We start from the raw sequence: 15,138 nt of genomic DNA on the forward strand, positions 1-15,138 counted from the left end.
AAAAAATAAAAGCTACTATTCTTTCATGCCAATATTTAATTAAAATTTAAATTAGAATTCAGGACTTAATTAATCAAATAAATTGTAGAGTTTCAATAATTTCGAGAAAAGAAAAAAAACATTTAATATTTTGCTTAAGATTTTTTCACAAAAGTAATTTAGTTAATGATTTCACAGTTCACCATTTAAAATTTCTAAGATAGGATTAACGTAAAGTTAACTGGAATTGATCATTTTTAAAATCAGAAGAAAGAGAAAATATGAAACTACAAGAAGGACAAGATTTGTTATAGCATTTCTCAAAAATTATATAGTGGAACTCTGGTTTTATGTTATCTGTTTTGTATATCATCACGCTTCCGACGCAATTTCCTGCTGGACCATGAAAATTGTCTATACCGATAATACTAAATTATCCAGGATTTTAAATTACCCTTTTCAAGAAAATCCCGCTTTATAACTTTTTCTAACAGATCACAAAAATTTTTTCCTGGACAAAGCTTGCACAAACTTTTTCTATGTTGTTTTTTCCCTTCATTTTTTTAAAGAGAGACTTGTTCATTAACTGTATGTAACTTTTCTGATTTACTTTCTATTCTATTTTAAGCTACTTTATATTCTGTAATTATGCGCTATTCTATAAAAATTTGTCCTTTTGTCTGCAAGAGGATATCTCCCCTTTGAGTCAAACTCAGAAGTGCGGTTAAAGGAAGTAAGGGAGCTTAAATTATAAAATATGTGAGTGGAATTTTTTCCAGCAAACTTCAACCTTTGAATCTTGGACTAATCCAATGATTTAAAGAACGTTACACTTAACAACTAGTTTGGCAATCATTTCTTTTTCTTGACTCTGGAAACCTGCAAGATACTTTTGAAACAAAAGTAAATGTTTTAGAAGCTGTGAATTTGATTTGTACAGTGTTGGACAGTGTGTCGACTAAAATGCATTATAAATGGGATTAATTAAGCTTCTTGGGGTTAATAGCTTCTCAGTATACAATGGGAACATTCGCCCTTTGAACAAAATTGCATATCTGAAGATCTTCCGAAGTTGATGACAGAACCCACATCCTATTGCGTTTCAATTCCTTCATTATCTGATTTAATGCCTGCTCCCGATGACAGTGGCGAAAATGAGGAAGATGAGCAAAAAATATCGGGCAATATATCCACAACTGATCAAGAGTTTGAAAACATGAAAACTCTGAAACATTTGTGCATGTAAGCCATAAAGCAAATTAGCAAACAATAGCAAAAATTTTGAGGGATATTTTTATAATTGTATCTAAAAACAAAACACATTTTTAGATTACTTATTTTTTCTAGTAATTCATCTCAAAAATGTAAATTTTTGAAAAATATACTCAAATTTTTTTACCTCCATTTTAGGTCATTCTGCTTTGTGAACTTTTTAGCGCTAGTCGGACAGAAAATATAAAACATGGGTTTCACTGTAAAAAGCGTACGAGGTATGAATTTATTACCATAAAAATTTGATAACGTAAAATTGTTAATAGAGTCTCTTGTTTGAAAAATAGCTAAGTTTCTGAAAAAGTTTGAAAAAAGGAATAACACCAGTAAAACTTTATACCCGAACCATGTATATAATTAGTGGAGGAACACTGCATTTGAAATATAAAATTTTAAGATTTTACTAGAATTATTAATGAAAATAAAAACCATCTGTTCAAATAAAATAAAATCTGTCTAAATAAAATAAAATCTGTCTAAATAAAATAAAATCTGTCCAAATAAAAATAAAAAGCCAAATCTGCATCTGTATTCATAGAAAATGGGATGTTTCTGAGCACACACAAAATCATAAATATCAAAAATCAAGAATATCAGAAGTAAAACCTAAAAAAAAGGAGAAATAAGGAACAAATATTTTTTGTCAAGAAAATAAGGAATATCAAGACAACTATAGGCCCTGAAATGCTAATATTTTAATCGCTAACTCTTGAAAATTCTGATTTTAAGTTTCTGCTTATTTATTATCAGATTTCTCAAAGTAAACAACCTCAAGGAGAATTCATTTCTCATTCATTTATTATTAAGATAAAAGTCATCATTCCTGAAAAGTTTCATCAAATTTAATTTTAGTAACAAAAATGTCATTATTTTCTCAACTATGATACGAGTTACAAATTTAATGTGTATCACGAAGAAAGGAAATATAAAGTAAGACATTGAAATGAGGTTAAAAACAGTTATAAGTAGTAATTAGGTATAGAATGTTCTTACTGTGATATCTTCGAATCCATTATCATCTTCATTTTCATCATCATCTTCATTTTCATCATCTTCTGGATCAGGCAATTCCTCATCATCATCCAAATCAACTAAAAGAGTTGTTGCTCTGCAACTATCAAGAAAATCTTGTTCACTTTCACTTGATGTGGAAGTTAAACTAACAGTAAGAGATTGACCAAATGAACCAGCAGATGCAGCACCGCTGACAGACTGACTCCCAGATAATACAGATGTTGTAGTTGTTGTTAGACTAGGATAACTTTGAGCAGTCGTTAGAGGACCCCCTGATAGAAAAGAAATATTTATTCCTGCATGAATGAGATATTAAATGATGAAATTAATATTTTGTAAATGTTAAGATAGTCAAGGACATTTTTATGATCATTGTGATAAACAATACTGAGACAATTAAGGATTTTTGGCATCTTTAATATTGTGAGCATAAAAATATTGCTCTTGCATTACTATTATTTTAAGGGATTGTAAAGATTACTCGATAATTTTGTATTTATTTTATATTATTTTCAATCCAATAATTGTATTTCTCCTTAAATTCTAAAATTATATTATAGAAGAGAAACAGTCAAATTTCATTTTCAAGACATACCTGAGGTAGAAAGATTGACAATGGTAGTACTTTCTGATGGAGTTTCAATAACAGGCATTCCGCCCAAAAGATCAGCAAGTATTTCTATACAAAACATTCAAGATATGGATATTAAATAACATAAAAAAACAAGTATAAATTTCAAAATTAATTTCAATAAAATACTGTTTTTTTCTCATGGTTTGAAAGATAAAATCATAATTTTTCAGAAATGTCACTTTATAATTGAAGTTTATCATAGTAGTATCGAAAAAGAAGTGTGTTAATATTCAAATTATAAATAAATGCAATCTAAAATACATATTTAGTTATACACAGTATCAAACTTACTAATCTTTTTAATGTTAAATTAAATTTAGGGAATTATATTGAAAATGCAATGCAAGTCAACAAATAGCACATGAAAAAATAATCTGACATCACTTCTGCTGATTCTTATAATAAATGACCTCTTCAATCTAAACATGACCTCCATTTTTCTGTAAGTACTCCCTATGCTTATCAATTTTTGATAATTTTATGAACTGAAAAAGGGAAAAATTATTGTTTTTATCATTTTACTTCTTATCAAAGACTAGAGAGGAAGAAAATTGTAAAACATAAACAGTTATAGCCTGGAAGGGAGATATTTATTATATCCATTAAATTGTATGAAAATCAGCAGAAATACTCAGAACCTTTTGAAATGCTCAGATAAATCTTAAACATCACTTTCATCATTCCCAAAATTCTGTTAATAATTCTCTAATTACATTTTTTATTAAATCCCATTTTATGAATAATAACAGCACAAAAATAACATTATAATTCTTTCAAACCCAACAGAAACAATGGCATTTCATAAATAAAACAACATTAACTGTTGTTCATGAAAGCAATTGAAATTGATTTTCTCTTCAAAAGGTAAAATTCCCTTTTTTCCTTTCCAGGGGTGATTTTAAGCCCAACTCAAAAATCCTGAAAATTTCTTGAGTAAAATCATTATTGACGCATTTCAAAAAATGTACGTCTTTATAAATTTTAATCACTAGTAATTGCACAACATGAAATTCTAAATAAATTACATACAGCATAATTTAAATTAATAATTTTGCACTTTCATCTTTAATCACATTTATTATTCTAACAGAAAAATTATTTACAAAAGAAAGAGATGCCAAGTATAAATTCTAGTTCTAATATTTTTAAATAAAATATATAAGAATTTTTATACATAAATGTAATTGATAATTTCTTGAAACTTCTGGACCTCAAATTTTCAAAAATTTCTGGATCAGGTTTAGTGAAAAATCTGAACTTTTTCCAGAGCACAACCATTTCTGCTTTTCTTATTCTGATATCATTCGCTTAATTTCAGGTCATGGAATAGATGTATAGCAGTTAAAAGAAAATATGAAAAAAGAATAGACAGATAGCAAAATAAAAAAGCAGATTTTCCTACTAATTGAAAACTATTCTAGACCTATTATAAAAACAAAGCTCGAAATTTTGAAATATTTCTTGGGACTGTAATGATATTTCCTCAAATAATGAAAAATGAATAACTTTCGTGTATTAGCATTTTGTAACTAACAAGAACTATTGGTCAAGCTTGCATTGTCTTCAGAATTTGTTAAACAAATCTAACTGAACTAGAAAAACATATGAGAAACATATACATTATTTATATTTATATTAAGATATAAAATTCTCATATTATAAATAAGACAGATTATCCATTTGATTAAGTGTTATCAAGTAAATCTTACACACATTAACAGACTTAATGATTTCATCATTAGATATTAAACAAATGAACTTCAGTCAAACCTCATTAATTCGACACTCTCCGGACCTCTGAAAAACTGACGAATTAAGCGGAGTGAGGAATAAACAGGGTGGCCACTCAAACCAGATTTAAAATTTCCCTGATATTTCCAGGTTTTCCAGTAAAAATCTTAAAATTTCCAGGTTTTAGTTTCTTTATTCTAATAAAGTGTAGGATGTGGGTACAAGAAAAGTGTCGATATTATAAAATATTTTATTCAAAATGTTATTTTTTTAACATATCTTGATAATTTGGCAAGATTTTTTATTAATTTTTTAATGTTTTGTTACAAATTTTTGAATCAAAAATCATATAATGACCAACAAAAGAGTAAAATTAAATATTAGTATATAGCTAGTTCTTAAAAAAGACCCTTTTTTTAGAATTAAAATATGTTATAAAAGGTTAAAATGAAATAGAAAAAATTAGCATTAATGGAACAATTGTAAAAATTTGTCGATAAACATTGCTGTTAGCAATTGTAAAAAAAAAAAAATTGTGATTGGTTGGTTTGCTGAGAAAAAATAATTCATAGATTTCTGTTAATGGGAATACAAAAGCTTTCAGAAAAAGAGTGCAATATAAAATCTATTATTATTATTAAATTATAACCAACTAATTTTTGGAGAATTTTATAAAGTTAAAAATACAAAAACATTTCGTCAAAATGGAAAAAAATTACCACGAAAGCGTTGGAACAAACTTAAGCCATAAATGGATTCAGCCCAAGGACAAAATTTAAAAACAGAAGCTAATATCCTAATCCCTTCTTCCACCTCTCCCAAAATCTTTCCTAAATTGCACAGTCCATAGCTGTCAAAGGTTTCCACATTCGTTTAGCAACAGTGGGAGAATTTTATGTGGCATTCTAGTTTAACAGAGCTGTAATGGAGCAAATTTTGATGCAAGCAAAGTATTGCTAAATTGATGATATTTCAACAGCTTGGAGATACATTTCCATCTAAAAAAAGTGGGTATAATGAATGAAATAATTTAAATTGAGAAAATTAGTAAATAATTTAAATTAGTGAAATTAAAAAAAATTCCAGCTTTTCTTTAAAATTCCCTGATTTTTCCAGGTTTTTATCCAAATTTCCCTGATTTTTCCAGGTTTTTTCCAGTATAAAAAAATTCCCTGATAATTCCAGGTTTTCAAGGTTTTCCAGGTGGGTGGCCACCCTGATAAACCAGAGTTGCATTGTTTTTCAAACAATTGGGAAAATACCCATAAATTAACAATTACTACATACAGCAGCTAAATTTCTATTTCTTAAAATAAAAAAAAACGTAAAAGAACTTGCATTAAAACAGTTCAATTAAAAAATAGCATCAGTAGAAAGACAAACAGTATGGTATACATACTTACTTTTATTTATTTAGGAATGAAAAAACTATCAATACGGGTTTGTTTGGTATGGGGTTTGTTTGGTTTGGTAATACGGGTTTGTTTGGTTTGGTATTTCGTTCGCGATTTCCGAGACGTTAAGTTATGGAGATGTCACGAGATTTTGGTCAATTCCAAGGCATGTTTCTTCATCCATCACATCTTTGTTGCGTTCTTTAAGTTGCCTGAGCAATTCAGATAAAGGGACGTCATCACCTTCATCATCATTAACATCTTCCGACGAGCTTGGACTTTCAACAAATCCAGCATGCCTGCAGCAGTTTTTGATGGTTTTATCATTCACATCAGCCCAACTCCTGTGGATGTAATTTATGCCATCTAAGAGATTTAGTTTCCATTCTCTGCTTTCATCAATGGCTTTAATCCAGTCTCTTACAAGATGTTTCCAATTGTGTCTCTTGAAGCTGGAAATGATTCCTTGATCAAGGGGCTGTAAAACTGAAGTGTCATTGGGCGGCATGTAAACTAACTCACTGATTAAAGGTTTCTTACCTCAGTATGTGCTGCGCAATTGTCCACAACAAACGCCACTTTACGATTTGTTGCATGGAATTTTTTGTCAAACTCTTTCAGAGATTTTCCCAAACATTGGAGGTCATCCAAGACTTTGAATTTGCTTCATATGATACACTCAAAGACTTCACATTTTTGAAGCACCTTGGTTTTGCACTTTTGCCTATGACCAGAGGCTTAAGTTTTTCGGAACCATCCACCATCCATGTTTGCTTCTAACAGAACGGTAACTCGTTGTTTGCTTTTCTTCCCATCTGAGCAGGCCTCTGATTGAAAAGTCAAAGTCTTGTCAGGCACCATTTTTCCATTCCTCAACTGGACGCATATCAACGGCCGCTGCTTCTCCGCACATCTTTTTGAAGGAAAGTCCATGTCTCTCTTTGAACCATTCAAACCAGCCGTTGCTCTCCGAGAACACCAAAACACCCAGTTCGTTTGAAAATTGCAAAGCTTTCTCTTTCAAGTTAAGTCCTGAAATTGGAATGTTTTGGGCTCGGGCCATTCTAAACAATTTAACAAGGGCATTTTCAACGTCTTCGAAGGTCGAAACACGCATTCTCTTTCTCTTCTTGCCATCCTGAACACGCAAAGAACTTTCAATTTTATCTTTTAAGGACCAAATGGCAATGAAGGTTGTGCGAGGGACTCCTTTCCGTTTTGCAAAAGCAGCCTCAGACATTCCAGATTGCTCAAATTCTCTTATGATTTGGAGCTTTTCATCCAATGTCCAAGATTTGTATCCAAGTTTACTCGCTATTGCACTGAACTAAAGACTAGAGAGACTCGAGAAACCACCGCACCGCTACGCCGTACTAAGTTTTGCAAGAGAGAGTAGAAAAGGCACGCATTCCAAGATGCTCGTTTTCTGCCACCTCTTCCCCCTGCCGTAACCCCCTCGTAAGGTCAGAGATAAGAAGCATTTTTGCAACTCTTTCTGCAAGAGGTGGTGAGACAAAAGAGCAGGGGAAAAACGCTTCCAGTGTCCGAATTCCATTACCCCTCGTAAGGTCAGAGATAAGGAGCATTATTGCAGTTCTTTTTGCAAGAGGTGGTGGAAGGAGGGGTGAGACAAAAGGGCAGGGGGGAAAACTCTTCCAGTGTCCGAATTCCAAGAGCCGGTTGCCTAGTGCAAATGGCAAAAATAGCCAAGTGGAAAATTTCGCAAAAGTTGACTGGAGAAAAGCAATTTCCCAGTGAAAACATTTTTTAAAGTGTCATTTTATCCGGACTTCATAATTTCCCCATGACGTATTAAACGGAGTTTGTTAACACTGCAAATCTATCGGGACTTGAAAAAAAGTGTCGAAATAACCGGAGTGACAAATTAAGCGAGTGTCAAATTATCGAGGACCGACTGTAAAATTTCTTTCACATAAAAATACGAGAATATTTGCAACATAATAAAAAATTACCTGAAAAATTAGATGATAGAGCAAGGCGAACTAGGCTTCCAACATTATTAGATCCTCGATTAAACAATGAATTAGAAGCACTAGAATTCAAAGTGTTGCCATTAGCTCGCCTTCGAGCAACAGCAGCAAAGGTCTCTAAGAAACTTACTGTTGAATCATTGTTTGATAAATTGGGAGCGCTTACACTCATTGCATTACTAGCGCAAGAATTATCACGAGAATTCTGATGTTGATTGTCCACAACAGAAACTTTATCTCCTTGAGAATGGACTTGCAAAGTTTCAGACAGATGAAGACTTTCAATAGAATCTTGAATATTAAAAGATTCCTCCTCTCGTGTAGGTGAAAGGCCCATTGAAACAGAGCAAAATTCATTGCGCATTAATAATGCTTTACAAGATTGAATCATAGGAGTAGCATTATTTTCTGAATCTGAACATTCGACATTTGCAACAGCAGCTTCTGCACTGGCACTTGTAAGTACATTTTCAGCCAACATTTCAGCAGCTTGCTATAATAAATATAAGCAAGTTAATATGAAATCCTACAAACAATAAAAATAAAATTATTTAAGTATAAAAGACTAAGAAACTAACAATGGGCACTAAAATAGCAATCACATTTAGACATAAAAAGACATTATTCAGTTTAATCACTAATAGAAAATCAAAGTAAATAGTTTTTTTTTTCTTTCATTTTTTTTTTTGGCTTGGTTTAGTTAACATTATACTAGAGCTACACTAATTGGCTATTGGAAATGATCTGGGATTCATTCTTAATGATGATAAGAAAATAAACTGAGATAATATAACAAACCTAAAATAAAACAATTTTTGTAACTTTTTTTTGGGATAAATATGCTAAAGAAACAGAGATTACTAAAAATCAAAGTTATTTTTATTTAGAAAATAGTTAAAGTAAAAATTCTGTGGCAATGTAAAAGCAATACAAATGTACAGTAGATAGTTATAATGGTAGGGTTCCTCAGAAAGTAGACTGTTTAAATTAATTAAAAAAATTAGTTGTGATTAAGTTACAAAGTAACAGTATTACTCTAGTCTTCAATGTTATCGCAAAAGTTGTCAAATCATTGACTCTAAAATGTTGAATCCCTTTTTCAATTTCAATGCATTTCTAATGAAGAGTATTAAATTTTCTTCTACTACCCAAAGACTTAAACTAAGCTGTCACTGTGTGGTTGAAGTCTTTATTTCTTGCAACCTACCCAAAAATCTAAAACCACCAGGAATCAAGTTAGGGATCATTAATTTTTCTCTTCAAACTTTGCTTTCAAATCTGCTGTAAAAATTATATGGGTTAAATGAATGCAAAAATTAAGGAGCCCTGACATGACATCAAGTGATTTAGACTTATTCCCAAAACTGAAGACACAGTTATGAAGAAAGAAAAAAAAAGATGAAGACTTCAAACAATAAGTGATGTCTTGATTCAAATCTTAGGAGATAAGCATTCATATATAAGATTGAAATTGAATCATTGGTCTTATGTTACACTAAAGCTATAGCAACTATATTGATAAATAAACAAAGATACCCTGACTTTTAACATAAAGTTTTGTGTTAATGCATTTTATTTTTATTTAGAAATACTAAAATGTTCTTTGCTTTATGAACTACCTACTGTACAAATCAACACTTCAATCCTATTCTATAACATGCAAACACACAATCAATGCATAAACAGCAATTATGATTAACTTACTTTTACTGATAAGTGCTCCGAAGAAGAAGCTTGCTCATTGAGTTGTGATGCAGACACAATGCCAGGTGTAGTTTCACATGATCCAAATGAGCTAAAATTATTGAACTTAGATGAATGAATGTTAAAAATAATGATCAACAAATTAAATTTTGCCGTTGACAAATCAGTATAATGTAGACAATAAAAATTAAATCTGAAGAAAGTGATTCAGAAATAGAAAATCAGAAATTTAAAAATTTTTATTTATTTTGGTTTATTATAATGCAAACAAAATCAGCCTTCTTAACATATGCTTACCATACACCAGCACTGAAAAGTAAAGCTTGTCATAAAGGCAAAAATTATAAAGAAAGAGTGGCAGTTTTATTATGAGATGGGAATGATAAAAGAATGCTGATTGTAACCAGAAAGTCAGTACAACATGTGTTTTAAAAACATCAAAAGCTGACTTATTCTAATTCAAAAGCATTGATGACAAATAGATTTTTTTTCTGTTTCAGCATAATTTAAATCATTCAATTGGGAAGAAAGGAAAAATTTAATTTTATTTATTGATAACTGCTCAGCACATTCCCCTGATATTTTTTTCCTTACAAAATGGTAAAATTATTTCCCTACCCCCTTCCAAATTCCACAGCCGGATTCAACTGTTTGATTTGAGAATGGGTTATAGATTCTAAGCGCCTTTATAGAAAGGTTTTTATTAAGAAGGCCCTAGTATTGAACGGCGAGGACAAAAATCATGATTAATTTGCTACTAACTATTTTTTCACTGTTTCTGCTGGGGAGGAATTTGTCATAGTATTGAAAAACATCTCAACCATCACGTTTGATGATTATGCAACAGTTGATAAAAATGTTAAAACTTGTGGTGTTATATCCTTTGAAGTAATGGTTGCAGAAGCAAAGGTTATCAATGGAGACAACAAAACCAAAATGGAACTAAAACTAGTGCCAACATTAGCAAAAGGCCTCACAGCCTTTGAAACAATGATGAACTATCCGTATTAGCATAAAAATAATAGAAAAAGTCTAGCAATCTGTAATAAATGTCGAAAATTTAATGTTTGCTATAAAAGGAAAATTAGTTTCAGCCAACATTTTAAAATATTTTATCAAAGTAGTAGAAACCTTTCTTTTGCTTCGTAAATATTTTTGCAGTATGTAACATAATTTTAAAATTACATTTAATTATTTTTGTAATTATTTATTTTTAAGTTCATCACTTAATAATTACTTTTTATGCCTTTTAAGTCATTGATGTATGTGGACCCGCAATTGTCATTTTCCTGTATCTATCATTTGTAATGAATGGTCCCTTGAGAAACGATCGATTGAGGTTCAACTGTATATTAAAAATTACACTTTTGTAAATAAAAATAATGTTGGTAATAAACTTGTAATCCAAGTGCTAAGCGAAACCAGGTTTATGGCAGTAAAAAAATACCAATGTTAAATCCCACAACAAAGAAAGATTAATTTTAGCTTAAATAATAAAAAAAAATTCCTTTTTAATTTGTTTAAAAATAAAAACATTAAATAAGAAACAAATTTTTAAAAAAAATTCAATACAATATCACAAAACTAGAGCACTGAAACCAAACATATTTCCATTTGAAAAGATGATGAAATTATTTTCAATTTCTTTATAAAGTTCGTTTCATTCGAATGCAATTTCAAGTAAAACATTGAAAACACCATTTAGCTTTTTTTTATAGAGATTTTCGGCAAGGGTAAATCAAAATACTATAAGTAAGTTCTTTTTAACTGTTTAAACTATCTTTTATTGCTCGCAATAAGCATAGCTACGGCATTAAGTTTTCTTCCCTAATTTAAGACATTAAAAAAAGATTTGAAAAGAATAGCATACTAATTATTTAACATTTTGAATTCAATGAAAAACACTAAATTGTGACCAGTTTCGTGAACTGAACTAACTATGAAATTCTACAAAATTTAAAAATTTTCTTTTTAATTTTAGCCAGAGAATTTCAATGCTTGTAAATATTTAGTTAACTTAAGATTAAATTTTTTTAAACAATTAAAACATTTTCTTGCTTTCTATTTACAAAATTCTAAAACATAAATAAATAATAAAAATTGTATTCTAAACAATTCTTAGTATCTAACTAACCCTTTTAAACTTCATCTATATTGGAGAATTACCCATATTTTAGTTTAAGATTACAAAAAAAAGTATTAAGAGTTGGGGGGAAATGAAACATAGAATGGAACACTAACCTGCTGGATACACTTCCTTTAGCTGATGAAGAGTCTGTAGTAATAGTCCTAGCTGTCTTCATTCCAGCAGAGGTCAAAGTTGTTCCAATGGCAGATGTAACTGATTTACCTTGTTGTTTTAAATTTAATAATGAAGAAGTTGATGTAATTGAGGCTAAGTGGGCTTCTCCATCAAATCCTGGAGCAAGTTTTAAATCATATTTTCCTTCTGCTCCCATTCGATAAGAATTAGCTCCACCTTGATCCCATGCAACATCAATCCAACCTTAGTGGAAAATAATACATTACTAGAGTTAGTACCATAACTCTAACAATGTACAAATATGTTTTTCAACAAGAATTGTGCAAAAATAAAGTCAAGAATACACCTCAGTTTTTTTATTTATTTTTTTAATCTATATGATTCAGTTACTCTATAATTTCTTAGTTATTCGGAAATATTAATGGTTTTATTCATTTTCTTACAATATAATAGATAAAAACTCAGGATTTAATTTCATTTTTAAAAATATTAATCATCAAAAAAAGAAAAAATTGTTGTATCAAAAACACAAATTTTAGAACCTGAAATTTTTATATTATTTTACAGATTTATTAGTATCAAATTTCGCCATTAATGAAAAAATTGCACAAAAGACAAATTATTCTATCAAAACACTTAACATAATGATAGAAATTTCAAACTGAAAAAATTTACATTCCCTTTACTCAAATTAAAAACCCATTCCCTATACTATGTTAATAATAAACTAAAACATCAAGCTATCCAAAATTTCTTAGTTTAACCTTTTTGTATGATGTTAACCCAATAATTTTGGTTGCATAGTTTTGAATAAAAGTAATAAAAGTGCCTATTTATTTCTTCAAGAAAATATATTAATCTAAGTGTATGTACAATATCTATTCATATTTCATTTTTTTACATGTTTGTGTTACAGTGCATCTAGCTTAAATTTAACTACTATCTATTTTAACTAAAGTATCTAAACTATCAATATAACTAAATTGATAATCTAAATATATTACAAATGGTCTGATACTGCCATCTGGTGTATAAATTGAGAAATAAGCATGATTAAGATATACATTATTGGGCATTAAGATATACATTATTTTAATGTTTTTTGCATGTTACTTTCGAATACTCCAGCTCATAAAAAATAGCGGGTGAAACTTCTCCAGATTGTTTTGATGTGAGAGCGAAGGAAGGGGCTCAAGATTACTGTTTTGATAAGAGATATCTCTTATTTTAATGAAAAAATGTATAATCAAGATTAGACTTAAGAAAAAAAAAAGCATTCAGCATTGCTGCTCCATAGCAAGTAGACAATGCCATGAAGAGTGCTTAACAACAAAATAGACTTCAAATTACAATTTTACAAGCAATTATAGGTATCTTATGAAGTTAATTACTAGCTTTGTCAAAAAAGAACTACAATTTGAAGTTTACCATTGTGCAACTCTCCAGATATTGTACCTTCACCAGGAGGATTGCCATCTTGATCACGCCACTTCCAATCAGGACCTCTGACAATTCTTGCACCAAGTAACATATACTTAATCTGCTGTTTAACAGCCCTTCTTTGACGACGCAAATTTGCTTCAGCTTCTTTGGCAGCTTTACCTAATATAAAAAATCAGAAAATTGGAAAATGCTATCACACAAAACAAACAGTCGGATTAACAAATAAACACTTATCAATGAAAACATTTGTGGAGAAAAAAGTTTTTTTGAATTTAATTATGAAGCAAATGAAATTTTTATTGAGAAGCATACTGCTCTTCAGTTCTTAGGATTATTCGTTTCATCAAAAATAAACATTTGACAGGGAAATTTTAAAGCTCCTGTTATATAATATTGCACTTATGATGCACCAAAATTTAGTTTAGAAAACATGTATAGCAATTATCAGTTAAAGAGAACAGCTTTTGCATCAATTCAAAACTGAAGGACATATTTAGCATTTGATAAAAAGAGAAACAGATCTGCATACCTGTTAACTACCCCGGAACTTCCGGACGATCTCTGGAAATTCCAGTGTATTAAAGGCACTTCGCAAAGATATAACTATTACCTGAAAATAAGCCTAACAACTAAATTTAAAATCTTTTTGCCGATGCCGTCACATAATCTTATTCCCCCCTTTCACGTCAGCTCTTTCTCCTCCCATTGGTGAACAGTGTTTTTCGGCTACGTGATCTTGCCCTTGTGTATAGTACTGACGTCGCTTAACCTGCAGAGCTAGAACTGGTTGAGCAACGCCACCATCAAAGCTGCAGTGCGTGTGAGAAATGTTTCTTCTTCTCTCTCTAGAATAGTTTCTTGCAAGCATACAAAGCTTACTTTTTCGTTCGGCTGATGCTAGTGTTAGTTGCTGATTGGAGACAGGATTGTCTTCCAAAAAACATTCACAGTTGTATGGGAAAGAATATTCAGTAGAATGGCCTGTATTTACTCATTCGACTAAGTCATCACATTATGTTCATTGCAACATTTGCAAATGCGATTTTTTGATTGCTCATGGAGGTCAAACTTATCGTTTAGAGCACGTAAATGGATCACGCCATCGAACAAATCGTGCATCGTCCTTTACCAGTAAAAGCATTAAAGACATGTTTTCAGGATCTACAAAAGAAAACTAAAATTTAATAAAAGTGGAGACTCTCTTTGTAAATGTTTTTGCCTTTATACATTGTGGACCACAGAAGTCTGTTATTTAAATGCACATTCCCAGATTCGGTTATTGCCAACAAATTTAAATGTGCTAGAAAAAGAACCCTACAGAAATTTGCAAAATTTTAGCTGAAACAATGCAAAATTATTTATATGCCATGATGAGAACCAAAATGTTTACTTAAGCGACTGACAGCAGCAATTTGTCTCGCAACAAAATTTTTCTAATTTGAAGATTTCCAAGATTTTTGCGAGATTTACTGAAAGCTACTTATGTTGCTTTGACAGAACAAAAAGAATATTTTTTTGATTGTTATGTAACAATGTCATGAAGAGAGATTTTGTTACTTAATTAAAATTTACAATTTCTCTTTTGCTTCATAAGTATTCTGTCCACAATTCTTTGATAGTTTTCTCATTTCATATTGACAGTTTAAAATTAATTATAATTTTTTGAAACTGATAAGAAAGTAAGTGAATTAATACTATAGTTCTGTTTACTTT

General features: G+C 30.3%; 1 protein-coding gene across 3 annotated transcripts in view; it reads right to left on the minus strand.

Annotated features, from left to right (window-relative positions):
• The window catches only part of Ufd4 (ubiquitin fusion-degradation 4-like), a 171,340-nt gene that overhangs the window by 70,006 nt on the left and 86,196 nt on the right, over positions 1 to 15,138 (minus strand). For all 3 annotated transcript variants that reach the window (XM_071187447.2, XM_071187446.2, XM_087155303.1), the window contains 6 exons: positions 13,411 to 13,584; positions 11,961 to 12,225; positions 9,720 to 9,810; positions 7,998 to 8,508; positions 2,861 to 2,944; positions 2,245 to 2,537 (listed from right to left, as the gene is read on the minus strand). In XM_071187447.2, coding sequence (XP_071043548.2) covers positions 2,245 to 2,537; positions 2,861 to 2,944; positions 7,998 to 8,508; positions 9,720 to 9,810; positions 11,961 to 12,225; positions 13,411 to 13,584 — 1,418 coding nt within the window. The remainder of the gene's footprint in view (positions 1 to 2,244; positions 2,538 to 2,860; positions 2,945 to 7,997; positions 8,509 to 9,719; positions 9,811 to 11,960; positions 12,226 to 13,410; positions 13,585 to 15,138) is intronic.

This window comes from Parasteatoda tepidariorum, chromosome 11 (assembly GCF_982258835.1).
Source record: "Parasteatoda tepidariorum strain Cologne lab strain chromosome 11, Ptep-v5.0, whole genome shotgun sequence".
NCBI lineage: Eukaryota > Metazoa > Arthropoda > Arachnida > Araneae > Theridiidae > Parasteatoda > Parasteatoda tepidariorum.